This window comes from Rissa tridactyla, chromosome 3, assembly GCF_028500815.1.
Source record: "Rissa tridactyla isolate bRisTri1 chromosome 3, bRisTri1.patW.cur.20221130, whole genome shotgun sequence".
Lineage (NCBI taxonomy): Eukaryota > Metazoa > Chordata > Aves > Charadriiformes > Laridae > Rissa > Rissa tridactyla.
Window position 1 is genome coordinate 92,207,287 of NC_071468.1, and position 27,272 is coordinate 92,234,558.

Here is a 27,272-nt window from a genome sequence, read left to right on the forward strand (position 1 = left end):
ATTGGATTTTAAGAACTCACAGATAATCTGGCAGCAGGTAATTTTAGTTATGTTAATGCGAGACCAAGCCCATACAGAGATATTTATTTGCTTCTTCCTTCCCTCTTCCTTCCCTATTCGAAGTAGCTATGTCATGTTTTCAGCTTAGCCTAACTTTTCGCTCTGCGCTAAAAAGCCATGTGAAGATTTGAGCAGATTACCATTGACAGACTGTTCAAATAGTGATCAAAACCAGCTCAACCTGTAGATGCAGGATAACTCTTTAACTTCATTCTTTTCAAGTGAAATCGTCTAGGGATTTTGAAACTAAGACATTAGAAGAGGCACGTAAATATGGTTTCTATAGATGAAAGCTATTTTCAATGCCCAGGTGAGGTATCTGCAGGTTTTTGTGCTGCTTCCTGTCAGTGTGAGGCATTGGTTTTATTTAAATCAGTTAGGCTAACATTTACTTCTTTACTGACTTTGCCACAAGTTCTGAAGTCAGTGGAAAGCCTGCAGGATTACTGGGGAAATAATGACAGTCACTGGGCTGGCACTGCCAAGGAATGAAGTAAGACTCTCCTTTCCTTTTACCTCTTTACAAATACTCAAATACTAAGGAAGTGAAGGCCAGGGCTTTGAATAATGCAAGGACCATGCTGGAGCCTCCCAGTGCTAGTCCTCTTATCAGTGACATGAAGCAGAAGAGCTCAAAGTTTGTGCCACTGAGCGCAGAAAAAAAAGCCAGGAGAAGGCTGGTGTGGCTTCGGGATGTTGTGCAACCTCTCTCTCTGCTTCAGCTGCACTGACTCTTCCTGAGCCCTGATGAACTGTTCCACCTCCAGACCATCTTTCAATAGCAACTTAAAAATGTGCCTCTACAATAAGTAATACACTTCTGCGTGCCTTGACCTAACTTATTTGAAAAAATACGGATTCTTTTCTGTTTTCCCACCACCCTCCACTTATTTTCTCTCTGCAGACCGTGTATTTATGGTGAGTTGCACTTTCCCTTTGCATGGCTGATTAGTTTTCCATTTCCTTTGTTTGTAAAGGAGAAGGCTGTGGAAAGGAAGGCTGTGAGTTAAACAGTCCCAGGGCTTGAGCACGGATACTTGAAGGTGAATGTCTGTACTCTTATTAAACTGTTGGAGTGGTCCCCGGCACACTTTTGGCCAGGCCACTTAACACACTCCCAAACCATTTAAGAGCGTGTTTCGGGAGTCAGCATGGGCTAGGAGCAATTCCCAGTGGGCAGTGTGGATGCAGCCAGCATGTTATGGATGCTAAGAGGGCTTAAGAGCCTGAAGGATTTTCCAGGACAGCTGGCCTCACAGTGAGAGAGCAATCCTGGACATGGTTAATCTTCAGTGTATGTGTAGCCAGAAAATTATCTTTCTTTTTTTTTTTTCCCAACTGGAAAGATATTATTTTAAAACCACCAAAACTGATAGTGAAACTCAAGGGCACATTTAGTATCAGAGACTATTTTTAACTCCTTGTTTTGAAACCAGTTAAACTTCACAGAGGAGGAACCTTTTGGGAGGTGGAAGACAGCCCAGTCTAACAGAGGGGGTTAAATTCACCTCTTACCAAACGACCAGGCATTCATGTGCAAGCTGGTACTCTGTCTATCAACAACTGAAACTTCCTACAAAGGAGTCACTGAGAGAGATTTGGAACTTGCTCCCTGCTTTGGTTGACAGCTGAAATTTGAGATGCTGCAGATGTGTTTTTACACCGTTGTCTCTTGGAGACAATATTTGTAGATGACACAGGTCCTCTGTATAATTTTTTTTCCCTTTTCGATAAAATCTGTAAGGGTATCTACACTGTGATTATTTTTTGATATTTTTGTAAAATAAAAGAAGGATAAATTAGTCAAATGTAAAATGTAGCCGTGGTCATTTACTGGTTTCAGTAAAATCAGAGCTGTGCAAAAAAGTACAGGATTCGCGATTCACGTCAGGTGAGCGAACGACAGCAAAATACTTCCCTCTACCCAAAGGTTTAAGTTTGCTTTTGGGACATTTAGCTTTTTGTCTTGGCTCACACTTGTTAAAATCCAAGTTAATTAAAAAAAAAAATAAATTTCAAAGTGAAAAGTTGAAATAGATTTTGTAGAAAGGTAATAATAAGAGTTAGTTTCCTCTTTTTTTTTTTTCTTTTTTCCCCTGTTTGCCTCATGATTCATTCTGAGGTTAAAGTAGGATTGCAGGGACCATGGAATGATTTTACTTTATATACTTTGTTCCCCCAATTACATACCACTTTTAGGTATTTTCGGTTGGTCACTGTAAGGACAGAGACAAGGGACTCGAAGGCAAGAGCTGTGATGGTTATCAGCCTGCTCCTGTCTGTTGCTGCTTTCAGAATTTTCCTGCCATCTTGGAAGCAGAAAATGCATTGCTATAGGAGCAGTGGTCTTCAGAAACTACTTACGAGAGATACAGCGTGGTTCATAAGTCCATAACATATTTAATCTTGCAGGTTATCAGCTTGCTTCTGTGCTGTCAACAAAAAGAAATAACTAATGCTTACTTAACACCAAAGATTACCCATCTGCGGGAGTGAAAAATCTTTGGTAGGCCAGCTAATCCGCATCACCTCTTACGATTTTGCAGGCACATTCTGGCTGTCAGGTGATAAAACAAATGTTTAGTGGGTTTGGACTGAAACTAATGGTGACATTGCTGTCTTTATCTTCATGTGAAGTTCACAGTTTGGTTTTCAATTGAAATGGCGTATCTCAAAAGGGCAGAAGGCTGTAAAGCAATATGTGAAGAATCTTGATAGGGCACAGTGCTCATCCAGCTCTCAAGGGGTGGCTGTGTCTTGAGACAGACTCCATCAGGTGCAAGGTACACAGCCCCAGCAATCAGGGGCATTTCTTTCCTCCAAGGATTCATGCTTTTCCTTCAAATCAGGGGCGGTCCTGGGCACAGAACCCTCCAGTGGGCTGGAAACAGGGTGGGAAGAGGGATGAATAGGAACCAACCTACTTCCATGTCTCCCAGCTCAGCTGAAACGTGCCAGAAAGGCGCCACCGCAGGCAGTTGGCACTGTTGCCACCTATCTTGCTCCTGGCCAGTCCCTTTCAGCCAGATAGTGACTCCAGAGAATAAATATCTAAACCCTCGTCAGACCTAGCGGCATGTTTGTCTAGTGGTGTCAGCTACTTGAGCTGTCTCTTCTCTGTGACTCCTGTTTGTACTTTCTGGCAGCTGGGAAGCACAGTAATCAAAACACGGGTAGAGTGATATATAAAAGTTTATTTTTTTGACTGAATGATGATCTAATAGCTTATCATTCCTCATGCCTCATGCATCCAAGATGTTTTTCCAGATGAAGCCTGGGAAACATGAATCTTTGTGAAACAAGTCTATGTTACTCCTTAGTTGGTCAGCATGCATTACTCAAGTAAAAGTATTCCAGCTGAAACCACAAGTTTTCCTGAAAATGACAAAATTAATGGAATTATACCAGCATAAACTCTGTTCTTTGTAAACCTCGGCCATAATTTAGCCAGAGAAGAGTTTATCTTGGAATTAAGAAAATGGTGTTAAAGTGGTATAAATCTGCCTTAGTGATGGCTGGGTTTCCTCTTTTAGTCTTGTGAAATCCTTTTCTGCTTTCAAGCAGATTATACCTATTCAGAATGGCTCCTGGATGTGGCATTTTCAGAAATCTTTTTCTTTTCTTCTTGAGAATACATTTATGCTTATTCCTCTCATTTCTTTTTTCAAGCAAAGGAACTATTGTTCGTATAATCCTTGGTGAATATAATCCATGTGCTACTACAATCCACTGTTACAAGAATCAATTTTAGAAGCTATAAAATAAATCTTTGATAAAGCAAAAAGGCTTTCCTGATTCTCATGCTGTACGTCAATGAGTGTGTCTGCTGTAACTTTGCTACTTTTCTACACTATTTGCAAGCAGCATAAAAAGAAAAGTTCTATTCACCAAATAGATTAGGGAATAATGAGATAGCGATGACTGGATAGAAGAAAACAATCCTTGTCCTGCATCTAAAACAGTCACCACATTTTTTTCAGAGACCCTTAACAGGGGCAAATTCTCCTGTCTCATAATTAAAAAGACTCAAGTTTCTTCCACCAATGAGACTCGTATGTATGGTGTGACAAAATGAGGGAGGCACTGCGACACCCATCTGCCATGGGGCAGTATCTCCTTTCTGCCCAGGCTCCTCCGAGCAATGCCATGGCCTCTCCCCCTCACTTGAGCACAGGCGGATGGTGCAGCCCAGGGACCAGCCCAATCCGCTGCATCTGGGACAGGGCTTACAGGGTGGGAGGGAGCCCATGGAGCAGCACTCCCAATACAGATGGTGCAAACCCTGCTACGGAGGCAGAGTCAACAGGATGACATGAACGTTTCTTCTTCAGCACACGAGGCTCAGCACACGTGCTTGGGCATTGCTCCTCCTAACACCTGTGTAACAAATGCTTTACTAGCGCAGCAAGCAGACCAGCTGAAAGGACGGAAGGCAGCTGTGGTGTTACGTACCTAGGCTAGCCGCAAGTCTTTTCCTAGTCTGTATAAGAATCACAGCCCTGTGGCTTGGTTATTTGAGCTGTTTACTGAGTAGAGAATTGTCCTGATTCATTAAGTATCCATACCTCCGTGCAAATAGTCCAACAACAAGGGCAAGCAGCTAACACAGGCTCTCACAAAAGCACAAGAGTAATGTATAATACTGTCAGAAGGAACAAAGACCTTTCTTTGTTTGCTCTTGTAGATAAGTTGTGATACATATGAGGGCAAGAGACTGGGGGAGGGTTAGAGAGCACAATGGATTAGTGCTCTAGGCGTGAATGTGTAGAAATTCAGGAAACTCCAGAATTGCTAAGGGTTTGCTATTTGTTCTGTTCTTCACTGTATTAGTCATTTGGTTTAGCACTCTCCTCTGACCAGCATGACTGAAACAAACACTGGAGTCATCTGCAAAAGGAAAACCAAGAATGAGGTCTGCGTTCCCTTGGCATGGTGTTGTTCAGCTATCACGCAGTCCGAAGTCTGACGCATGTCTGCTTCATGCAGCAGCATCTAAGTCCAACTGGGCAGCATTGCTCAGCACGCAGCTCTGCACAATGCAGCCATTAGGTCTTACCTGGTCCTATGACAACCTCTTGGTAGTGTCATTCCTTTTTATTTCTTCAAGTCAGACAAAACAATAATAACAAGCATTTGCAGACCCCAGGAAAACAGCCTGGAATGACTAGTAATAAAACTATTAATTTTAATCAGCCTTTGAGGTGGTGTGAACACTTGCATGTCTACATGTTTGTCCTGTGAAAGCCACACACTGAGGCCACGTAGCCTTGGTTCTGGCTACCCAGATCCCTTGGGGCTAAAGCCATCCATCCCCATCTGAGGTGGTCTTGCCGAGGACTTTTAAACAAACAAGGTCAATTTAGTCTCCCTGTCTTCCTCTCTTCCTGACATCTGAGAAGGTGTCATCTTTTTTGCATTTTTGTTTGGTGGGTTTTTTTTGTTGGTATCTACTACTTGCATATACAGACTGATACTATTTAGAAAATTTTCCTGCTCTCCTCTTCATTTATGGATGTTTCAGATCTGATGGAGGTTTTAGATGATTTGGTCCCCATTCTGAATATTTTTTAACTTCTTTTTAAGTCCTGTGCTATACATTGATTGTTAATCACTGGGCAGAGATTTGGCTTCCTCAGTGCCTGAGTTCTCAGCAATCTCCCATGTGTACCAGGCACTTCTGCACAGCGCTTTGCTCCATTCCAAATGCCTACGCAGGGGAGCCTCTGAAAGATTCAGTTCCCATCACCACAGCTGAGAAACAATTCCAGTTTTGGCTCACTAATAACCCAATTGCACAGACCCTACAATACATTGTTAGCCTGTCAGAAACCCAGCATTTTCATGTGATATCTTAATCAGTTAGATCTGCAACTGAACTCCAGACTACAAATTTTTAGCCAAAGGCAACAACCATATCATGGCTGTAAATCAACTTTTTTTGTGTGCGTGTATTATAATATTACTATTATTATTATTATTATTATTTTAAAGGAAAGTACTACGAGCCAAAATCAGCATGTCTAATTAGCAGGAGGGACTACATGTTAAGTTCAAAGAACCCTTTTGCATTATCTGATTCTAATAACACTAGTAACAGAGCCTAATCTAACCTGTCATTTCAAGAGCTACAGAGAGAACAAATTGCCATCGACAGGGGAAAGGTTTGGAACAGCATCCAGTCTGTCCTCTCCTGACATCCTACTCAGCAAATTCCTTACAGATTTCCTCCTGATGTCACTAAAACTAACATAAAGGTTATTTCATAAAATCTTATGTGGATTGCTAACTTGTGAAAAGCGAAGGACCCATGCCCAGAACAACAATACAGACTCAAGTAAATAATCATAGCATTTGTCCTTTGTCCTTAAAGCTTAACAGACGAGTGAAACAGAGGAGAGGCTGAAGAGTTCCCATGCCAAGTACCAATGCTGTGAGCACATATTAAAACGAGTAGCCAGGTGACTGATCGTATAAAGACTTCTTGTTTGTCTAGAGACTGTTAGGAAAGATTTCCAGTTTAATATGCAATATGATGAGGAGTGGGAAAAAAAACACAGTAGAGTTCAATATTAAATGCTAAAGTCATTATAAATCATACCAGCTATTTCTTCAGGGAACACAATCCCTTCAGCAGATCAGAAATGCTGTAATATATAGAGGCGTGATCAGGGCAGACAGCAGAAGGACATTTGTTACCAGTGTTAGACCGGCAGTGTCCCCAGAATCAATTTTGGAGCCCTGGTGAAACAACAGATAGGCAAAGTTTTAGGATTTTGGTATTTACATACCGAAATAATGTCGTGCAGCTGGTCAGAAACTTTTCTTCTTTATCATGATGCCATCAGAAATACAGACGGATGTCCAAAATGATAATACTAAGCACTCCTTTCCAGCACACAGTATTTCAGCCAAGATCACTGGTATGTTCTGGCTACTTCATGCTGCTCTAATTAAAACTCAGTCATTCTTACAGCTGCTTTGTATTCCTAGAGCACTGCACAACAGCTGGATCATGCCGTTGATTTTGGCCCTTAAACTCCTTGGCAATTGCTGTGTGAATATCAAAACTTTGTCCCTTTCTGTCACCATTGAAGCCTGGGTTCACCTGCATCTCTGGCTCCATCACACAACACCTTTGCATTTGGATAACATGTTGGAAAAGTATCAACATCGTAACCAAAGACAGAGTAGGTGTTAGTATTACACTGATTTTGGCAGGCTTTTACACAAAGAAATGTTGTTAGGGGCAATGCCCCCGAGAGTGACAGATTGTCTGCCACACTTACTGTGATGTAAGACTTGCTGCAAAATAAATCTACAAGTGCTAAAGAAATTTTAAAAAAGGCCAAGTCTGACTTCCTTTAGTGACAATCATATTCTAATTAGCTAGTTGATACAAAACTCCAGATCAATTGATTAAGCTATTCTGCTGCTGTATAAATGAATTTAAAAAAAGATATAATTTGCATCTGTCCTTTGTGGACCTATATGGATTTACACCAAGTAATAGCACACTTTAAAGATGCATTCCTTATTTCTCTGTTAGCATGCTTATAAACCTATAGTCAGCTACTTAGCCTCTACATGGCTTCATGAATTGTTATCTCAGCTCCCACAGGGACAGATGGTTCAAAGTGGCTGTCATGAGTTATGATGTGACAGTGTGACACACCACCTTTCGTGAAGTCTAACATATCCAGCTAAGTGCATCTGGTTGATTATGCAATGCTTGAGGTGGATGATGTGTCTCAACTAGTCGTGAGTTAAATTTAAAATTAATTGTGCACCTTCAGGTCTAACGGTTGAGTCATCTTACTACAGAGAAATCACTAACGCAGCATGTTACTAAGCAGAATACACTGTAATGTAATAATCTGTTTTCCACTGGAAAGCATATGTAAGACAGACTTGCAATATTTATTCTTAAAACATGTAGGATGTTCTAGAGCCATTAAACCATTCACTCTAAGCCATGAAAAACAGGTTTGGTTTAGAGATGAAAGTGGCTGGAGGCTGTGACCCACAGGGACTCAGAAGGAAACACTTAGAAAATAGAGACAGATTGAATCCCAAGTGCTCTCTCCTGAGAGGAAGCATGGTTGGAAAGTTTAAATCCCATTAAAGTTAAACAAATTGAAAAGCCCTATCTGAGAGGAAACATAGTACAATGTTTATTTTTCCATTACAAACCTGAGACCTAAAAGATTTCCTGAGGTTCTCAGGTATTGTTCATGCTTATAATGGTGATCTGTTTTTAGAAAGTGTAATTCATGTGTTTAATCCAAACTGTTTGATGAAAAACACACTGCATAAACATTCAGGAAGTTAAAGGCCATTGTATACCTGTATCACATATTGTTTGGATAGGAGCAGACTTAAAATGCAAGGAATCTCATCGTGAAACTCTCTCACTCGAAAACATCAGGTCTAATTCTCTCCCCATTTATGCTTCTGGACCAATTCCACTGAATTAATGAAGTTAAGACATGAGTAACCAATGATAATAAAAAGAAAATCTTCCTGCTGAGTGTGAAACTACCAAAATGCAAGGCTAATGTGAGCAAGAGATTTATAACACTGGCTTGAGTCAAGTAAGTAGCAAACCATAGCAGGCCCAGTGTTACATTAGACAAGCTGATTAGTCAATGTTTTTTATGTTTTGCCCCATCATGAGCAAATTGCTACTCTGAGATCCTTATCAGAAAAGTATATGATGTTAGTGATGTTAGAAGCATCTGTTTGACTAATGAACAAGCTGCAAACTAAATCCAGAGATGAATTTCAGTGAGAGGTATGATTTGGAAGCAGTGGAGTATTATTCATTAGATCTATTGATATAAAACCTGGGCAAGTTTCAGACATACAGACCCTTCTTCAGCTTTCTTCAGTCTGTGTTCCAATTGTAGTTGATCTAAAGCAAGATATTTCTCTGTGCAGATCTTGCTTTCTAGTATTCTTAGACTATCTTGGGTAAAGTGGATTTAAGTAAAAAAATAAGGTACCAGAAAATATGACCTTATACAAAAGTAAATTGGAGTAAGGCAACATAAACTCCTGATGGGTTCCCTTGTCTGTTATACAAGCAATTTCAGGTGGGATGAAGAATATCTAATTTTTAGGAGACCAACTTACTTTTTACATCTGAGTTTGGCCCTGAACCAAGCCTAAATTTACTATTGCTTTTGTATTGTGTATGACAAATATCTTGATTGCAAATAACAATCAAGGTCTTCTACAGTTAAACACTGAAAATAATTACAAAGACCTACTTCAACATAACATAGGAAGGTGACAGGATAACAAGGTGAGAGGTAGTAATATGGATCCATATATAAACATGCCTGAGTTTCCTATGCACACCTGTTTAATAATGATAAGTAATGAAATACACACTCAGGAACCCATCCTGTCTTCTGTGTCATTGTTAATCAGTGACACAGGACGAGACCTTAGAGGGTAAATGGGATTTTAAGGGCTAGCAACCTCCCTGGCCAATCTGCAGGGTCAAGGGGGAAGAAAGGTGGGAGATACGCATAGGACAAAAAACCAGACAGGCAGATTAAGCTAATTTTAGTAGACTGTGTTGTGTGGATGACAACTTGAAAAGGGCTGATGGGTAAGAAAGAGAAAACATGTGAAAAGATTTGAAGATAAGGGCAAATGGTTTAACCTGATATTGCTGAATGGCATTCAGCAGAGAGAATCAGTGAACACTGTTGTTTGATGAGGGTGATACGCAGGAAGGATGATTTTCACAGCTATGTTTTCTGTGACACTAAGCTATGTTACTTGTAAACTAAAAAGTCCCAGGGCCCCCATCCTGTCCCTGGGGTTAAATAGCACAATCCAGCCATGCTCATACTACTAAAGTCTCTTCTCTTCCAGAACAGGTTGGCTGTGTCTGGACCTGGCCTAGATTAATTCCTGAATTGTGCCCAGGAACTGTTTGGGAGAGAGTTATAGTTTGCCTGGACCAGCAGTGTGCCAAGGAGCGTGGTAAAAATTTCACAATACAGTAGGTCAAGTGCTACAGCTCAGGAACATTTGCTGTCGCTGTTTAATTTCTTAGGATAGACATAGTTTAAGAGTGCAGTGCAGGTGCTTAAGAGGACAGAGATGTGAGCATTCAATAACCATGACCTGACAGTTTGGAGAAACCTTGAATGTTCTGGAAGGACTGCCTTGATCTTGCCCGTTTACCTCTTAGTGGTTTCATGCCCTCTGTGCTCTTTTTTGAAACTTCTTTTTGACTTTCCTTTATGACACTTACTGACTAATAATTTCATGCAGTATTTAGCTTAAGATGGAGTTTACCACTTCATCTAGTCTACATTCCCCATCTTTCTTGGTTACCTGGAATAAAGCCATTGCTTCACTCAGGGAAACTATAGTGTGACCTTTGTTTGTCATGCACTGTCACTCCACTCTCATAGAGAATATACACTCAAGGAATATGCTTTTCCAAAATTTAATTGCATTCCCGTCTCTCAAGTAAACCTCATATTAAAATAAGATCTACTTAACAACCTGCTTTGCTTTGTAGCGATGAGTTGTGAATGATCAAAATGTTGACTGAAGGGAAGGGAACACTGGAAAATGTTCTTTACCATTTTCCTGCATCACTTTTAAGTTCCATACATTTAAACTCATATCAGCATCTTGGCATGCTGAAAAAGATGGTTACCCTGACTTTGGGATTCTGTTAAATTTATAATTAATGCCTTGGATTCACTGGATGCCACACACAGAGTTGTTGAAGTGGCTGAGCCTTCTACCGCCATCTCTTGAGCATGACAGTATATTTCAGTTTTTAGAAGATTGCTGTTCTTCCAAAAGACAGTATTTCCACTATGGTTTTTGTAAGTAATTTTGTTTATAAAAGCATCTTTATGTTTGTTTCTTTCTAGGTAGGGATGAGATCCCGAAACCAAGGTGGAGAAAGCTCGTCTAACGGGCACTTCTCCAGTTCCAAGCCTGTCATCAGCCATGCAGAGAATGAAAAACTTCAGGAGGATGCCAAGAAAAAGAACAAACCTCATCGGAAGGAAGATGAGGTCATGGTTTCAGCAACTGTCAAACGGCACTCAAAATCACCTGGACCTACTGAACGAAAGAACAAGAAGTCCATAGAGCTTTCTAAAGAGGACTTGATAAAACTCCTCAGTATAATGGAAGGAGAACTGCAGGTAAATTAAACATCTTTTAAACTGCATTTTCTATGTACCTATTTATTTTTAGGTTGTCCAAAAAGCACAGGGCTCAACAGAGAGGGACACGCAAATTTAAGGCGAAGGACCATAAGGAGAGAGCAATGGTAGTTGGTGTTTAACAGGATAGTCATAGTTTTAAGTACTGTTTTATTTACCACGTCTATCTGCAGCTACCAAAGCAAAAGACATTATAAACACCTGTCAGAACTGATGAAGAAAGGGGGATCTGCAGGTCTTGAACACTTAAAAAGAGGCAGAAACAACCACAGGGGAATCAGTTTGAGAGAAAAGGACAGCAAATATAGTGAGTGTAATTACAATCGTTGATGCAAGTATTCAAGAGACAAATCTGCAAGTCAGTAACACTGAAAAAGGAATTAAGACGGCCCCTGGACCTTCTGCATATTAAAATGTTGCTCAGGGCTCAGCCAAAGCTCTGCCTGTTCCACCTGGCCTCCAGCACTCTGCACATTCCCTGCCTTGAAAAGACTCATTAGTTTTATTTCTTGGAGTAGTGCTCGCTTTAAAGTTTTCTCAGTTGTCCTGTTTTGCATGTTTATTCAGCCCAGTAGTAAGTCCACGATGGCAGACAGCCTGATGTTGTGCTTAACTCATCCCCCAAATGTCCATCCAGTTTTGAGGATTCTCTTTAATGCTAATACATCATTGAACTCTCAGAAGTGTCAGCCTTCAGGGAATTTCAAAATAAAGAGCTGAAACATGGTATTTCAGAAAGTCAATATGAATCCTTCTAACTTTTCAAAACTTACCCCTTTTTGCGGTAGGACCGCTTGCCAAATTTGTACATTCTTTTGTTTGCACTTCAGTGATATTTTTCACTGACCTATGGACTAGCAGAAAAAAACCCGCCCAACCTGTGTGAAAACATTTTATCTCAATCCCTTTATTCTAGTTAACCATCGTTATTTAGCATTTCATATAAGGCTTTGCTTTTTTCCTGAAACCCACATTCATAACTTTTTTACTCTAATTTGGACTTGTTATCATCTTATCTGATCACAAGAAGCAATTGTTTTGTTAATGTCTTTGGTATATGAGTCACCTGAGTTGCGCCTTTACCATAACTCTGAGATTTCACCTCATTAAGGATCATTAAGTATCACTCTTCCTGTACATAATTCACCTTTGGTTTGTCAGAAAGTACTTTCAAGTTTCAGGAAATATGTATTCAAACTAAATAATTTTGTCACAAAGATACAGAATGGCTGTTTTGCAGTGAAAAATTATGGAAAAAAGCAAGAAAATCTACTGAATGCAATTTTGCAAAGGAAAAATCTTTTATCATTACAGAACAGTATCCATTTTTATAGTGCTTCATTTTGCTTTATACAAAAACTTGTATATGACATTTCCTAGAAGATGGAGCTAGCATGCAGCTTCAGTGGTGACTAGAATCAAACCTCATTAGAAAGGTGTCCTGCTCATGTGCTGTTCAGAAAGATTTATCCTGAAGTCCCCTTTGTGGTCTGGAAAGGGGAGGTGAAGAAAGTCACTAATGTTTCCTGGGTGGCAATAAATGTGGTCTTTATTCTTATCTCTGAGTAATTCTCCTGTTCAGTACATGGAAATGTGGCTCTTCACCATAGTCTTTTACTTTATGGGGGAGTTACACAATCTTTAAAGGACTGCCCACCTTCTGATTATCCCTATGAGGTGGTGGGGATAGCTGCCATCTGCACTGTAATATGGGCTGAAAATCCTCACCAAGATGATACTCTCATTGTCCTGGTCAATACTTTTAGGGATATTTGTACATACAGACCCCACAGAGATGTTAGGCACTGGCTAAATCTTCCTGGTGTCACGGGAGGATTGTGAGGACAACCATGCTGGTAGTTGTAGAGTGCGTTTGTTTTTCTGCTCCTTACTGCCAGGCAGAGAAGAGAATCGTTATTCTTTTGAATCCACAGGAGCTTTGAATTTCATTTCAAAAACCCCCTTTTAAGTTAGTTATTTACCTGGTACCTGTGTTGAACCGTTACTGAATCGGGCAAGCTATAGCACTTTGGCTTGAGATGAGAGCCTGGCTTTGATGCTACAAATGAAGATGCGCCAAGGAAGACTCCAGCCAAAATAAATACTCTGGTATTACCTCCTGGCCGTCACAGTGACCTAATGCACTGAGTCATTTCGTGGCTTTTCGTTTTCAGGTCTGTTTGGACACTTCTGGTGGCTGGCTGGCGTTTTGTTGGACTGACAAATCAGACTGTGGGTTTATTTTGAAGCCATTTCAATACTGGCAAAGCAAACATTATATAGGCATATGTAAAAAGATTTTGTTTTGAGAAGAACAGCAGGCTGTACCTGTAGGGAGATTCCCTCCCTGTAGGGGGGAATAACATACCATGACTGTTTACTTAGCAGCCACGAGCAGGATAGATCTTATGTCTGCACTATCAAAGGCAGAGCATGTAGACACTGCCTTGTAAACCCCACAGAGCGAGCTCAGCAATGGGAAGTAATCTGGTTGTGACAACCATGGGGTTAGCAGGGTAAACTGGTAATGTATACCTATGCTTCATGTGCTTAGTTCACTAGCCACATAATCTAACAACATAGCAAGCATAGACCCATGCCATGCGGCTGCCGGTATGAATTTTGAGTCCTAACTTTGGGACCTGACCTCCCAGATCTTCATTTTGAAGGTGAATGTGCCAGTAAACTGTGGAGATATGCCCTAGCAGTGAAGTGAAGTTTATGTCTTTCTTTTCTTTTTTTTTTTTTTTTTTTTTTAATTATAATAACCTCAGGTAGCTTTCCTGTGCTGTAGCTTCCAGGGTCAAGTTGGACTCAGCTCTCTCTGCCTGTTGTCAGACTCCCTGGCTGGGCCCTGTGCACTTACTGAATATAGAGAAGGAAAGCTTTTCGTAAATGGCTGAGGTCACCGTAGCCTAGGCCTTATTTTGTAAGAAAACAAAAGGGGAGAAAAAGTATACAGAAGCTGCGGTGATGAAAATGTATCCCAATATACATGGCAGGAGAGCTCTTAAGTGCAACTTCTCTGAAGGACAGTGGGAAACAAATGAACTGATGACAGGAGTTGATTTTAAAGGCCTTATAGCTCAGTGGAGTGCCTTTTCTCATGTGAGATCTCACTGCTCATATGAAAAACAGTGATTACAGGGTCTCTAAACACATATTGGATATACAGGGACAAAAAAATCCATGAAGGATTTCTTTCTATACCTGAAAAAAAAATTCTAGTTTTTAAATACTGCAAAACTGATTTGAAAAGAAAACTTCAAACACCAGGAGAATAAATCGGACAATGAAGGTATAGTATTAATTTCCCTGGTAGTTGCAGTGATTTCAGTCAAACCAACATGTGAATATTATTAATTACAGACCAACATAGGCAGTGTGCATCTTTACAATGATGATATAATCCTATCTGTGGTTCACAGATTTTTGTCCAACAGCCTATGTATTTGTCCTGGCAGGAATATATTCCCTGTACACTTTCTGAGCCACAGCCATTAATCTCCAGTGATACCAACACTGATTTTCAACATTTCCTGATTAGGGGCCTGAAGGGAAATGAGGAGCAGTATTCATACATGTTTACCATTCACTGTTGTGTTGTGTGCTTGGAAAAAAAACCCATAATAATAAAAGTTCATTTATGAAGACAGCATCTCACTAAAAATCATTGGATTTTTCAAGAAAAATAATTTCTTAACCGGGTTCCGTGCCTATTGCCAGATGACTGTTTAAGCTTGGGAGACAGTTTCCTATGTTTCATACCAATTCAAATAATAACAACTTTTCCACTCAAGGCCTTTGTTATAGGCCATGTTTGACTGTGTTTCTGCAGTGCAGAAATGGCATTCATCTCCTGCAGCTCAGCCACCCGTTCCTGTTGAGGTCCTTCACACACTTTAGGGCAGATGGAAGTGCTTCCTGAGAGCCTGGTGCTGTGGAGGAGCAGAGCTTGTGCTTAATCTATACTTCCTAAGAAGTCTTTGGACTTCCAAATGGTCGAATGTAACGCTGGGTTTGAACTGACTTTTGAAGGGAAACACTGTGTAGCAGATATTCAGAGGTAAATCTATTTGCATAGAATCCCTTCTTCAAGGGGAGAGACCAAATGACTCCACTGTCAAAGGAGCCTTTTCCTTTAATCTGCATTTATTTAAAACTGCATTTAGTGGTTAATTTGAGTGCTCACACAAGGTGTCAGAGCTATAGCTCCCCAGGAAGGACGTCTCCCCTTGCCTGGGGAGCAGCAGCCAATGCACTCCATGGCAAGGTGTGCTCTCCCTATATCTCTGGCTCTGGCTTGACGCCAACACTCCTGGTCATGTCCAGTTTGGTGTCTCTGATGAGGTTGCTAATGAAAACATCATTCCAGGATTAAGACTGGGGTTAGCAGGTTAATTGCATTTGTGCCCCTGATTACCAAACTGCAGATTGCACTGGTGGCTTCATCAGCTGCAGGGGGGGCTTGTGTTGGGGCAGGTACCAGGGGCTGGTTGCTGATGGTTGAAATAGGGTAATTGTGGGGGGAAGGAGCTCTGTCATCCAAGAGAGCCAGGAGGAGCTCACCTTCAGGTGGGCTGCAAGACTTTCTTCTTGACCTGGGTGTATCAGGGAAGGGTTAGCAGAGGTGAGGGCTATGCGTTTTGTTCTCTCTGGTAAGGTTTTCGTAAGTTTTTATGAAAAAATTAGATAATTCTTTACTGTTTCTGACATTTTAAAAGGTATTTTAGTATTTTGCCATCTGTCTTTCTATCAGAAAAACTAAGCTTTATAAATGTAATGGAAAGGAAAATTCTTTACTGTTTCCATTTTTCTGCCTTCTACTTTCTTTCCTTTTTGTAAAGCTACATATTTTATTGACACTTTTTGATTTATAATCATTCTGTTCGGTTCTCTCTCCTAAGATCTAACGTTCCCTCTTTCTTCAGCTTTCCTTCTCTTCTTTATTTCTCTGGTAGTGACCTCTTCCCTTATTCTACCTTTTTGTCTCTTCCTAACTCAGGCTTTTCTTATCCTCGTACTGCAGACGGATTGACTGACCCATTTTCCTGAGAATCCTGGAGATAAAATTGTAGAAAATCTGCTGTAGATCAAGTCCCAGCAGCTGATTCTTTAGTCAACCTCTTCATTTAACCTTTGTTAAATTTATCAAGCTGTGTTTTAAGGTTAGGTGGGTTGTTTACCTTGACTACTCCTATTAAAAAAATTCAGAACTGGAAAGCTTTAATGTTCAGCAGATTTCTCTCTTAATTTCTAATTGTAATTATGTCTAGTGAAATCTTTATGAAATTGCACTATACACTGATCATGCTTTGAAAAGTCTACCTCTCTCCCTACTGTTTGGTGCCTGATGTGTTAGTAGCCAGCAGTCTCGCACTCTCTGAGCCTTTGTTTCACAGTGCTAGCCATGCCATGTCCTTTTAGTTTCCTCTAGCAAACAGGCTTTCCACATCTCCTGTCACCCCTTGATCAGCACCACTTACACCCTGGGTTCATCTTTCTTAAAGTTTGTTGCTGGAACTGGACATGGTGCAGTAGGAGAGAGCTCATTGGTGCCTCATACATTTGTTTTAACATTTCCCTTTCGCTGCTGACGTGGCTTTACTTGGCCTTCCTATCACTTGTCAGTCTGACTGATATAAGTGAGAGAGTTTGATTCTGTAGCTGTAGTTGTGATGTTTTTCTCTCTGTCTCTTTTTCCTCTTGCTGCAACGTGTGAACTTTCATGTAATGCCTTGAACTGCTTTTGTTTCAAAGTTGACTCTCCTGAGTTGTTGGAACAGCATTGTAATAGCCACCTAGATATTGTTTAGTTAAAAACATTGTACAAACTCATGTATTTTTTTCTTCAGTGCCTTTCTTGATACTCTTGCATTAATATTATTAAATATTGAGCTGCCTGAAAGGTGGGTGGAAACCAGATGTTTCTTTTGGGCAATCTTAAAGTCAGAAGAGAAAGTTGTGACAAGATGCCTTGGCACCAGAGGAAAGAGTACATAGCAGAGTGAAGAGCAGGTGTTTTCAAATGGTCATTAGCAAAATCCCATAGTTTGAGAAGCTAGAGAGGATCCAGAGTGGAAAGATTAGGTAAAGCTAGTGAAAAGTGCATGTAAAGTAGTTTTGCATACATGTTTATAACTGCGAAGTCTTGTTAATTGGATTGAAATAGATTAGGATTTTCTGAGCATATCATACAGATGAAATTCAAATTCCCCAAGAGAAAAACTTTGGCATGTGCAAAGCTACAGGGAAAAAGAGAAGATAGGGTTAATGTGAGGAGGGAGAGGTGACTTAAGGAGAAAGGAATGAGAGGAAAGAGGTTGGGCAATAGAAGAAAAAGAGTGTAAGGAAAAGGGGAATAAGACAGTGATAAATAGAGCCAAGCTAGAGTCTTGGAAAGGACAAGACAATGAAGAGAAAGATAGTAGCCACACTGTAGCAAAATAAGAGCTTAAAAAAATCCCCCGAAATGTCTGGCGTAAGAATATCAGTACAAGAAGTCAAAAAATTCTCTCCCCTCTGACTGACTCCTTGTTTGTTTGTGTTTTCCTGGTGAAGCAGGCTTTCCAGGGACAAAAAAATTAAGTTAGGATAGACTTCAGACCACAAATTCTCTCTTCTATTTTCATTGAATAATTTATAACCAGAGATTAATTTTGTCCAGAATAATATGTTTTTTCTGTAGCTTGCAATCATTGCTCTGCAAAGTGCAGGAGATATCATGGGAGATGAGCGGGACTTGACTAGCAAGTCCCAGAATAATGAATTTTAAAATAGAACCCTGCTGTTTTATGAGAGAGGGGAGAAAAAAAAAAAAGATAAAACAGTCGACTGAAATATAGTTAAATTGTGCTATTCAGGCAATTTCCTGCTCCCTCTGAAATGAAGGGCAGATGTACTACAAACCATAGTGATGATAGCCATCTCTTTGGTCATAAAATTGCTTTAGAATTATATGTTTTTCAAAGTAATTATCCTCAATAAAATGTCACTGTCACTGGACAGCTGTAGTCTGAAACCTCTTTCAGAAAGACATTTTAACATCCTTCTCTGTTAATGACTGAGCTGTACTTAACAGAGCTACATCTATCGTGTTATTTAGGCTTGGAGGGTCAGAAGAGACAGGAATAATTGGCAGGTGTCTCTGATCCGTTGAACATCTCATCTAGAGTGGAGGGAAGAGTATGAGCAGCTTTTTTAAAAAAAAAAAAAATAAAAAAATTCTTGGTCTCCTGTCCAGAACAGAATAGAAAGGGCTGCCCCTGATCAACTTTTAAGTTTTGGTCCTGTTCCCACTGGGATCAGTGTCTTTCACTGATCCTCCTTTGCAATCTTTTTGAAATAAGTTTAATCAACTGATGTCACTTGACTCTATCTTTTTTTTTTTTTTTTCAAATTTACTTAATAGAAATTGTATACTCAGTGCAACAGTAATGAGAAACCTTGTATCTTTTCTCGTTTTCTTGACAGAAGACTCACTCTGTGGGAGAAGAAATGGCCAATCCTTTTGCAATAAATGCTAGATGCATGGACTCTCTGGCTTTAAAATATCTGGGATTCTTGGGAGAGCTTGCAATGAGCATATGTCTTATGTGTCATAATGCTGTCCAGTACTCTGAGTCACCAGCTGTTAATTTAACATTGCAGTTGTAGCTGAGTCTGTTTTTATTAACTTTGCTGTCCCAGTTGTGTATTTATTAAGTTTGTGTCTCCTGTTCTCCAGCTGGGGATCAGATAAGCTCTTGAGAGCAAATCAGATTGTTTTCCATCCAAAATGAGCTTTAATAAAAGCAAATATAAGTCTTTATATAATAATTGTGAGAACATGGCTATCTGAGAAAGTGTCTTGTTTCTAGGGTTAAAGGCTCCACCTATTGGTTGACTAAAGTGAGAGAAATGCAACATTTTCACATAGAAAACTGCTGTCCCTACTGAACATCCTGTGTCTTGCCACATCTTTACGAAATTGCTGGCTTCAGTGCAGAATTTTGCGTGATGTCCAGAATAAAATGAGCTCAGTGACTTATTTCTGAGGGCTGTGCGCATGCAGCATCCAAAATGATGCACTGCTGAGACACTATGAAGGGAAGTCCTTTCCTAAGACAGGAATCTTTTGGATTTTTGCAAGGGAAGTCTTTCTTATCCTGGAAATGATTGTTTTTCTTTGCATAAAAATTAGCAGTCAGTGGAACTGACTAACCCAACTACAGTTGCATGGTAACTTCCAGGCATTTGTCACCTTCAGATTTAAACAAGTCAGAAACAGATGTATTGATGTGGCCAGCTTCATAATGAAAACCTTATTCCCCAGTATTGGCTCACGCAGTCTCAGCAGTTCAGGCAAAATGGCGTTTTGAAGGTCTTCAGAGTTGTTCCTGGGAATGCAATGGGAGGAAGGACAGGGGAGAGGATGTCCAAGTGGGGCTTGGGGATGGCAAGGGGAAGGACAGACATTGGGAAGTATCAGGGGTATTTTAGAGACAGCAGGAGGCTCTGAGGGCATCGTGGGCATGACCAGGCGCTCTCGCTCTGCACCTTTCATTGCCCACCGTCTCTAAGTTACTTCACTCTAAGAGTTCGTGCCACTTCCCTCATTTCCTCTGACAACTCCTCTGTTCAAATAATTGGCTATGCTGGTGAATGCTTGCTGTAATGCAGTCCTACTGTTCTTGCCCATTCATCAGTCATCAGTAACTTGAAAGCACATCCGTGTAGCACAGAGCACTGAAAAACAGCTTGTTGAAGCCAACAAAATGCTTGGACAAGAAAAAGTCGTGTATACAGTTTATTACACATGTATACACACTTATGTCTCTTGGTATCCCACTCTGAGTTATGCTCATGTCTCCGCAGAGGAGGCAGAAGGATTTCCTCTGAATGTCATCATCCTGACGACTACAGTCCCGCTGGCACCAGTGTGTCTCTTGCTCCGTCCTGCTCCATGCACGCTCATTCCTATCAGAAGGCAGCTAGATCACTGTGGAAAAAAAATACCTGGGCAGGTTTCTTCCTCTTGGACAGGGAGTACTTCTTATGCCAGCAGCTTCGAGTGCCTCCCTGACGTTCAGGTCAGAGCACATAATTTCAGGTGCTTCAGTTCCTTATACAGCCAATGAAGCACTTTCAAAGAGCAATTTAGACAACCCGAGTTACGTGTCCGATGAAGATACTTTTTAGTTTCCAATGGATTTCAACAAATTGGATGATAGTATAGAAATACATAAACATGGAGGCAACAAAAGAATATAATGAATGGGGGGAAATTAATAGGAGAACAGCTGTATTGATGTCAGATTGACATATTTTTTTGTAGTATTCATAGCGTTAGTACCTCGATCTTATATACACTTATTAATTAAATCTCACAGCATTCCCGGGAAGAATTATTTCCCTTATGGAATGGAAATTGGAGTATGGTGAGGTGTGAAGCTTTCTCGTGTGAAGCATGAGAAAGAGGTCCATGAATAGAACATGGATCTCTTGCGTCTTGGTCCAGACTGGTCAATGTAAGATTAATGGGCAAATGATAACACAAGAAAAAGGAAAATAATTTTTTTTTTCTGTTATTACTCTTTCATTAGTCATCTTTCTTTTTTTTTTTTCTTCCTAAAGAGGGGCTAACTGATCACAAAATAAGTTGTGGTTATAAAAGGAACACTGCAACTTACTACACAATTCCAGCAATATCAAAACACCTTAATGTGTGGGAAATGTGCTGCAATTTTAATGAATTCCTATACTGCTGTAGTATTGCTCATGGTTGGCCATTCACCTGGGATATGGAAAGCTGCAGATCATTTCCTTAGCATGAATAAGCTAGAATAGGGACTCAGTCATTCGGGTTTTCATGACTGATTTGGAGTACCTGAACCAGGGAGCTCTCCTCTGCCTTTGCAAGCATTGTGGTGACTAGTGCTGCTCAGAGGAAAGACATAGAGTTACTTTGGTAATTACCTCTTTTGTTAGGATTCACATTCCATCCCGCAGCCATACACCAGCCCTGAACTGTGAATACAGTCATTCCTGTGCTGTTGTTAATGATTGTTCTTGCTCAGGTGTCCAAAAAGGTGTTTTAACAGAAGTTCCTTCCTCTCCCTGCCGGCTAGTTTGATCAATCTGTGGTCTCTGCTTGCTGCTGGAGTTCAGGTCACGTGCAAAATGTTATTCTATGGTTAATGTTGGCTGAGACGTAAACTCTATGCCTGGATATGGCAAACTCAAAACAGTGGGGTTAGCCATTGTGATGCATTGCTGAAGCATGTAGAGCATATCCCAACATGCACATGTTTGTGCACATAACTGACAGTGACCCCTCGCGTTGGTCTCTCTGTGCTGACTGGATCATGACACTCTAATTCCGTATGCTGCAGTAACTGCCCCACAGTTCGACAATATCAAGCAAAGCACTCTTTCAGTGTGAAAAGACAAGACAGGATATCCCAGACCCTAATAATTCTGAAAACATCAAGCAGTGTGGAGTTAATACTTCTCAGGGCCTTGCCATGGGAATTTTCTGGCTGTGTCCCAGACTACAGATAATTAATTATGTCAGTGAAAGGCTCTGGTGGCCTGTTTTCTTCAGAAAAAAGTGACATCATCCATGGAGCTCTCTGGCAATAAAGCAGAACAAAGCTGTGTGGGCAGGAAATAACAGACAGATGTCTTCTAGCGCTCATTTGATCTGTTTCGAAGCTTGCTGTAAGAAATAATACATTGCTCAGTACTGCTTCTCCTCAGCTCTGCAATCTTTAGCGTGGACTTTTTTAAACATAAGAGGCCAAATTAATCTCTGATGTAATTCTTTTGGAGCCACTTCAGAGCATTTGTGCAGTGGATGCACAATCATGTGCCTCTCCTCCAGTATTGATTTTAGGAGGACTTTCTGTATTATCACGGTAAGATAAAGCACAACAAAATGAAATACACTGTATAGCTCCAAAGGCTTCATACAAGGCAAGAAAGTTCTGCATGGTGTGGAGAAGACAGGACAATTCTGTTTCATATCCCCAGGCCTGAGGGATCACTTGCATTTCTGGATATATTTCGCTAAACTTTTGTACAAAAGCAACGATGGTCACTTTTTGTCACTGAAGTAATCTCTTTACCTCCAAAGTTAATGACGTACATAGACCCGAGTCCAGAAATGTTAAAAGAAACTTGTGCGAGTGAATTCCACAGTTTCAAGTATTAGGAAATCAAGCTAAGATGAAAGGCAAGAAAAAGACTTTGCTGTACATAGAGTCTTCCTTGCAAGAAAAACTATGCATATGTATCATTAGCCAGCAGTTTGCATGTCTAGCATCACTGAGTGATATAAACAAGGCTACTTCAGATATCTGGTACAGGAAAGAAAAATATTTCTTAAGTTTTTAGCAAAAAGGAGCTTTGTATGATGCAATGTGCAGTAGAGCATCTAATCTCCCAGCTTCGAAGCACAGTTTGTACATTGAGTACTCCTGACCCGGAAGACAAGTTGCTACCCAGTCCTTGTAGCAGTATGAAGGGATAGCTTGAGGAATCAGGCATTTAACAAAAGCGTCATTCTGGTAGGCAGGGGTAATTTTTATTACTTTCTCTATTTATATTTATAGTATCATGACACAAAATGAAGAAAGGGCACTTTCCTTTTAATCATTTGAATTTCCTCCTAAGGTAAGAAAAGAAGGGAAATTACTGAGTTTAAATGTAGATTAGCATTAAGAAAGTTTTGCAGATAGTTTTTCAAGAATACCTGCTTGAAGATGCTTTCTTCATTAATCTAAAATAAACGGACACAGGGTAGTCACTCTCTGAGGTCTCTAATGGGGATTATCAGAGATAAAACGATTCCTGCACTGGCAGCAACACAGCATGAGCTTGTCCTGGATAGTGCAGAAAGCAGTGTGAGAACATCCTCCTGATTTCCCTCAAAAGGATGCCTTGAGTGTGATGTTTGTTAGGTCTAGGTGAAACATTTGTAAAATTTACTGGAATGCAGGAAATCGGCCGCTGGTAAGATCACGACATTACATGGAGAACCTGTGACCTTATCTAGTGTCTGATGCAGTACAGAGCAGCTGTTGCACTATAAATAACCTGAACTGTGTGAAATGCAAGTAACAACATAAGTAGAAGCAAAGGTTCCTGTCTGTGGTTTGATAGTTATTTCTTGCCATTAATCACTGGCAAGAAAAATAGGGCTTCATAAACATTAAACCTCTATTACTTGTGCTTTCACTTGTGCAGGCATAATAAAGTGTCATGATAACAAGAAAATAAATAGTCAAAAAAAGGAAATATCAGATCTTCCAAATATAGCATAAGTGCATTCCCTGTAAATACTACTACTGCTCCCAAATTTTCAAAACTTCTTTTAATTAATTGAGAGGATTGTCATCATGTTATTGAATATTTAGATTTCTCTGAAGTAGTTAGATGTATTTTTGATGGCTCCAAACATGGAGCTATGAAGGAAATAGTTACTAGTAACTGATTTAAAGAGAGGCACATTGTGAATTTGCAGGAAGGCGACTTACAAACAAAATACAAGAGTTTAGGAGATGTACTGGCAAAACATCTTGAATTGGATTTTACTCTCATCTGACAGTGATTACTTTGACTCTATTCAGCCCATCTTGAATACAACTGAATTTTTTTTCCGATTTACTAGGTGCCTTACATGAAATGAGTTTGATCAGCTCAGTCCCATTTCCCAGGTGACAAATGGGCTGTGGCAAAAATTCCCCGTTTAGTGGGTGCTGAGTTTTGTTCGCAGTCTCACGGGAGAGGCCAAAGACTGTGGGAATGGGGAGAGGGGGCTGTAGTAAATTGGCAGGGCAGGGCACGAGGAGGAAGCACGTTTGAACGCCGGGCTTGTGTAACAGTATTTCCATTGACCAAGAATTTGGTTGCTAGGCTGCCGGTCCCCTTTTACAAGCAGCAGAATCATGCTATTGTTCCCTAAATGGTTTCAGTTTTATGCAGGGACCTCTTTACATCCTTTCTATATCATTTAAATATTTTACTAGGCACGTAGTAAAGCTGAGTTTGGAACTCAGACCCCTGCTTTGCTCAAGCCAGTGAGAAAAAGAAAGCCCTTCTTTTTTATTCTGCCAAAAAGTGAGTATTTCAGGGTAACCCTGCAAAGAGTGGCCTCATGTCAGCCTTCCAGCTGGGTGGCTAACATGCACTCTGGAGGGGAGGGGAGCATTGTCTTGGGGAATTTGTATTTCCCAGGTGGAAATGCAGACACCACATCTTAAGTAAGTGCACTAATCACTAGGTAGTAGAGCGGAAGGAAAGGAGACCAGGCAAAGCTGTGCAGGACAGCAGTGATCCATGGCACTTCAGCCCCTCCATGGACATACTCAAGATCTAAGGCCATCAGCCTTCAGAATTTGTCACCTCCAGTAAGCATAAAACAAGGCTTAGGTACAGTTCAATTTTGCAGTTCCTCTATTAGCAGGGACAGCTAAAGGAGTTAACTGAGTACTGTGTCCAATTCTACTCCCCACAATTTAAAAAAGATGCAGACAGGCTGGAGAAGGCCCAAAGGAAGGCCATGGTGATCAAAGGGCTGGAGAACGTGCCCCATGAGGAAAGATACATTGAAGGAATTGGGTCTTTTCTCCCTGGAGAAGAGAAGGCTGGGGAGGGGCTCATCACAGTACTCCAGTACTTAAAGGGCAGCTACAAAGATGACGGAGGCTCTTGCTTCACAAGGAGACACGGAGAAGACAAGGGGCAATGGAGTACAAGCTGCAGCAGGAGAGGTTTCATCTTGACATAAGAAAGAAATTTTTTACAGTGGGAACAATCATTCACCGGAACAGCCTCCCCATGGACGTGGTTGAGTCCCCATCACTGGAAGTTTTCAAGGACAGGGTGCTAGATGATCTCATTTAGACTTCCTTTCCCATGAAAAGTTGGACCAGATGATCTTTTGAAGTCCCTTCCAACGTGGGCTGTTCTATGGTTCTATGAGTTTGATGGACAGGGAGTCTCTAAACAGGCTTTGCTCCTGGCAAAAATGAGTGTGGAAAAACACCGCTCAACATATCTGGCCTTCTGTGTTTCTTGCCTTGGGAGTATTTCTAAGAGGTAAAAGTGACTTCTTCGTTAATCTGTCTTCATTGCTCCTACTTGTAGAGAATCAGGTACTTAGGAGAGCTGTATTAACAGAAAAATCTGTTTGTTTTCAAGAATCCACAATATGAACAGTATAGATAAAAAGTTATCTTGGGGTTTTCTGTAGGACAATTTAAGTGATGAAAAAACAATAAAAGTAAATGTATGTGTTTTCTAAATTCTGTATCTTTAATTTAAAGAACTTTTCTGACTAATTGCAGTCTTCTGGACTTACGCAAATAACTTCCATTGTGTTACAAGCTGTTGCAATATGTGGTCTTCTCATGCCTGAATATTCTCTCACATCAGAACACCAACAAAACAAAATGACTTAAGAGATGGCTTTCCTGTGCCAAACGCCATGTTTCTTTTACCAAAACAGCTAACAACTTTCCTCTGGGATTTATATACAAGTTTACTTCCAATTTGAAATCTCATCCTTGTGTTTGTCTCCTAGTTTATGATTTATGCTAAACAGCATTGTGCTTTGAGACAGGGGAGGCACCTTCAGTAGATGTCCATCAGTAGAAACAGCTTGCCAGTATGGTTCCCTCTTCTTAGCAAGGACCCCCCACTTTGAGCCTCTTGTACCTCTTCCCAGGCACATGAGTTGAAGTAGACCAAGTGTTCCTCCACAGGATTATTCTGACTTGTTGTCTGAAAATAGGCTGTATCCTGCAGTTTAATATCACAATAGTTGTTCACTATATGTTGAAAGAAAACATCTCTATGTGAGCTACCCTCTAGTTGTTTCAGTGGAATATTCGTCATCTGGAGGAAACATGAAATCATGAGTTACACAGGCCTGCTGTTTCAGCTCCTTCCCTCTACGTTTATCCTAAGGAGTTTCAGAGAGACTAACTGGAGTTTGCAAATCCTGAGGCTGATGGGAGTTTAGGATGTCACCTGGGCCTCTCTCTGACCTAGGCTAGCTCCACTTCACAATCTTCCTATGCTGGGGATTGTTGCTGACCAAATAAAAAGCAAATTTCTCTTCAGTTTATTATTAGCATGAGGCCCCTTTTTTGGGCCAGTGCTTCCTAGCAACCTGAGGGTCTGTTTGTTAGTTTGCTTTTCACAAACTGTTATCATAAGCCCATGGAAACAGAGTACTTGGTGAATTAGCCGATACCCTTGAAAAGATAACGATAGGAGCGGTGGCCAAGCCCAGAAAAGGCAGAAGGCACCTTGCTACGCTAACGTGATCCAGATCCTGAGTGCCTGCAGAGCATGGGGTGTCCAAGAAGGGGGACGTGAGCAGGGAGCTGCCTGCGCCCTGGGGATGGTGCCACCCAGGCTGGGTACCATCCCCTTGGGCTGTAGCAAGGGGTTTTTAGGGCTGACAACCCTGCCCTGTTCCCTGAAGCTAAGCATGTCACTGCTTCCTTTAAAAGACAAAGCCATGAATAAGGGTTTCCTTCAAAGCTCTGAACTGAACTTGGGTACCTTCTTTCCCTTAGGAAAGCACCTTGCTTAGGGTGCTGGTTCCTCCACTCAGCATCACTCGCTCCCCTGGCTCAGCTCCCTTTGGCTCTCGGGGGACCCAAACCCGCAGCTTCCAGAAACCTTTCTTAGCTGGCAAGCTATAAGCTGTTTCAGGTACTCTCACTCCCTCCTGCTAGAGTTGCTCCATTTTAATCAGTAATGATTAAAGACTAATGAGGCTGGAGGGAAAGTATGCATGACAGTGGACAACTGGACAGGAGCTGGGGCTCTCACTGGCAAGAGCAACGTTCGGTCCCTCACTCAGCTATTACTGTATTAAATAGCCATTGCAGGGACTGGAGTCCAGCTCTTTGCTCTCCCAAGTCACAGTGCTAAATCACCAAGCCCAAGCTGTCTCTGTTTGCTCTGCCTGGTGCTGTCAATGTTTAATTACACCGTCCAGGGATCAAC

The 27,272-nt window shown here is 40.9% G+C and overlaps 1 protein-coding gene across 3 annotated transcripts in view; it reads left to right on the forward strand.

The window, feature by feature from the left end:
• The window catches only part of FILIP1 (filamin A interacting protein 1), a 110,259-nt gene that overhangs the window by 34,273 nt on the left and 48,714 nt on the right, over positions 1–27,272 (forward strand). For all 3 annotated transcript variants that reach the window (XM_054194827.1, XM_054194828.1, XM_054194829.1), the window contains one exon: positions 10,968–11,246. In XM_054194827.1, coding sequence (XP_054050802.1) covers positions 10,974–11,246 — 273 coding nt within the window. In that variant the 5' untranslated portion in view covers positions 10,968–10,973. The remainder of the gene's footprint in view (positions 1–10,967; positions 11,247–27,272) is intronic.